The sequence below is a fragment of the Trichoplax adhaerens genome, genomic scaffold (assembly GCF_000150275.1).
Source record: "Trichoplax adhaerens TRIADscaffold_601 genomic scaffold, whole genome shotgun sequence".
Classification (NCBI taxonomy): Eukaryota; Metazoa; Placozoa; class Uniplacotomia; order Trichoplacea; family Trichoplacidae; genus Trichoplax; species Trichoplax adhaerens.
The window spans coordinates 1,418-4,414 of record NW_002061299.1 but is presented as its reverse complement, the minus strand read 5'-3'; the positions used below and the strand labels follow the sequence as shown (position 1 = coordinate 4,414).

The window sequence follows — 2,997 nt, the reverse complement described above, 5'->3', positions numbered from 1 at the left end:
CGTAGCACATCATATCAATTATAATTATCTACTTACAAATAGTGTAGTGCAGTATATCTATACATCCATACAATAAATCTATACTTCACCAAGATTTTGATACCTGGTAAAGTACTATCATTTATAGAAAACAGCGCTCGTGATATCCTTGGTCACTGCCTATACCGACTAACATACCTGTCTTTTCTGACTTGTAAAAGAACTTTTTGGGATTCCTAAGCATTGAAATTAGGAGTTGCAGACCTATCAACACTCCCAAAATGATAGCAACAATGATGTACAGTACTAGTTGTAGAATCCGAAGTAACATGATGGATAAAGCAGCGTAAGATGATCCTATAAGTTGTAAGGGTATCAAAATAGAAGGAAGATTGATGATGATCAGCGTCGATTATAATTAGATGAAGCTTGCAAAAGTCATTAATTAATTATCTAAGTTGCGATACTTGGTATCAACAAGAATAATCAATGCGTCAAGTCAGAGTTGATATTTGCTAGATAGCAAGCTTAAAATTGGATTAAGTAAAGTAAATGAATTTCTCCAGCCTAGTGATATCTCTACCTCTGGAACGATCCAATTCAATGTAATGGCGTCAATATTAGGTAGAACTCGCTAACTTCTTGTCGATTGTCCTATTATTGCATGCGTACTCTCATTAATAATGGATTGTAACTAGTGTACAGTACAACTGTACGGCAATAAGTCAATAAATAACGTCACGATTGGCTGCTAGGTTGCGTACAAAACTCTATCAGGCGTATAGGACACAAGTGAAAGATAGCTACTAAGAGTGCGGAATGCTTAGCAAAGTAGACAATATGATCGCTCAACAGCATGATCGATATCCAAAAGGTCATAAATCACGTTTAACCTTATAAAGGTCATAGCAGTGCTATAGCACAATAGCAAGGCATTACTACTGCACTCTACAGCTTCAATTAATTCTACTGTACAGTATGTAGCTAAAAGCTGTGGATTGTGGACTTGAATGTCAAGTCGATTGTAATAATAATCATATAGTAAAAGCATAGAGATATCAAAAAATACCTTTCCCAGTAAAACAGAGTTTATTTGCTTCAAATAGTCAGCGATATGAAGAGGAAATGACAGACGGTATCAACACTAACAAACCAATAATAAGCTAAGAAGAAAGATGGTCGATCTATATAGATCCAAAAGATCGACGAGTATATTAAGCTGGATTGTTTGCACCATAGAGGTCCAAAAAAAAAGGCATGCCTCTAACCGTGACTAAAGAGAGAACCTCCATACAGTAGGTTGTACCATGCAGCCGTATTTTAATTCATTTTGGATCGTTAGCACTTCTAGCTACAGTAGTATTTTAGGAATCTCAAAAGTCCATGCAGTTTTACTGACACTGTATTTTATGAAATAAACAGTCAGAATGCAATATACACTTCACTAGGGACTAAAATAGCTACAAAAGAGTTACTTTATTCTACGTAGTCAGTCCATAGATGCAAAATATTGTCACTTGGTTAGGTTGTATCTGCCCAATACTTTTATCCAGGCATAGCCTCTCCAACTCGTGCACAGTGTATGTGCACGAGTTGGAGAGGTTACACTTGACTCATGAGTCATGACTGTACTGTATGATACGCAGCTGTACTCCATGGTATCAGAATACTTTGGTCGTGGTGTTTTTAATAAGGTACTGATTATATGCTCAACGATAAAATATTCTCCGTGATAAGCTAGGTACTTACATAGTGACTTTTTTCTTAAACAGATTACGTTAGTAGCTGACAAGCAAAACAATAGGGATCGTTTAAGGCGTACTTAGTACTAGCATATGAAGGACAAACTTAATTCAGGAAGTGCACCGTCTTCTCCACAACAATGTTAATAACCTGTAACTATTTGTTAATATTTGAGTAAATATATGTTAAGTACAGATAGTGGATATTGAATAATCTGATCAAATGCATACTTTTGATATTGTTTATTGTAATTCGTTGTCAGTGACAATTTAAGAACTGGATTAGATTTTATAATACTGTAACTTTGACATATTATATAGTATATAATGAATTATTCAATCAACCTCATGCAATTACGATTGGTTTTATTAAATTGATCAATAAATAAATAAATCTATTCATACTAGAGGTACCGACTTGAAATCTTTAATTGCCAGGGTCCTTAAATCTTGAATTTGTGTTGTATAAGCTAAATTTCCTTGTTTTACGCTTACTGGTTTCTATATTAAGCAGGCTGCTCTTTTATTGAATTTTGTAATTAATTAACCACCTTAAGAAAAGTTATCCGCTGACATGCATGTTTATATTGCCCTTAGTAACTATTAAGAGTAAATTTAATGGGTGTCATTATAGTAAAGTAAGTCTAATCGCACTCTTTAAGGTTTAATATAGATGATTTGCTATCAAATACTGAGCAACAATAATATCTATTTGGGCTTTTAGAGATAGTGATTGTTGAATAAATAAAGTCAAGAATAACTAGACTCTCTTCTAGTAGTCCTTGCTAGGGTTGACCTTAACGCAAGTAAATATGAGCCATCACAAAGATGACGCTGTATTTGACGTTGTAGATGACGTATTTGAGAAACTTAATTAATCAAATGAACAAGCCAACATAAATGTGTAACGTTATTGTCACAAAATAGCTTCGTGACAAAGATAACGTAAAACAAATCTCTAAATTACTATAGTCTCCGGGATTCAGTATCCCTTAACTACCTCACAAGAATTTACTCGCCTTTGCTTCTACGTTAAAACAACTATATAACTCTTCTTTTATTCTACTGTCTGCCGAGCTTAAATACCCTTCGGCAGCAGCTATCATGTATGAGTCATAACAGTTCGTGAAATTTAGCTCATATTGGATAGCTAAATTAATACAGACATTATTCATAATTTTGGACATTTACTGAACGATTCTAGATAATTAGACTACAGTATGTCCACATACAGAATTATTTATGGTATCATCTATAATTGAATATCTTCAGGATA

The 2,997-nt window shown here is 34.0% G+C and overlaps 1 protein-coding gene across 1 annotated transcript in view; it reads right to left on the bottom strand.

Annotated features, from left to right (window-relative positions):
- Window positions 1-886, bottom strand: part of TRIADDRAFT_62743 (uncharacterized protein) — a gene marked incomplete at both ends in the record, with an annotated part of 3,057 nt that extends 2,171 nt beyond the window's left edge. The window contains 2 exons of the mRNA XM_002118692.1: window positions 178-215; window positions 873-886. Of these exons, the coding sequence (XP_002118728.1) occupies window positions 178-215; window positions 873-886 (52 nt within the window). The remainder of the gene's footprint in view (window positions 1-177; window positions 216-872) is intronic.
- Between the last annotated feature and the right edge of the window lie 2,111 nt (window positions 887-2,997).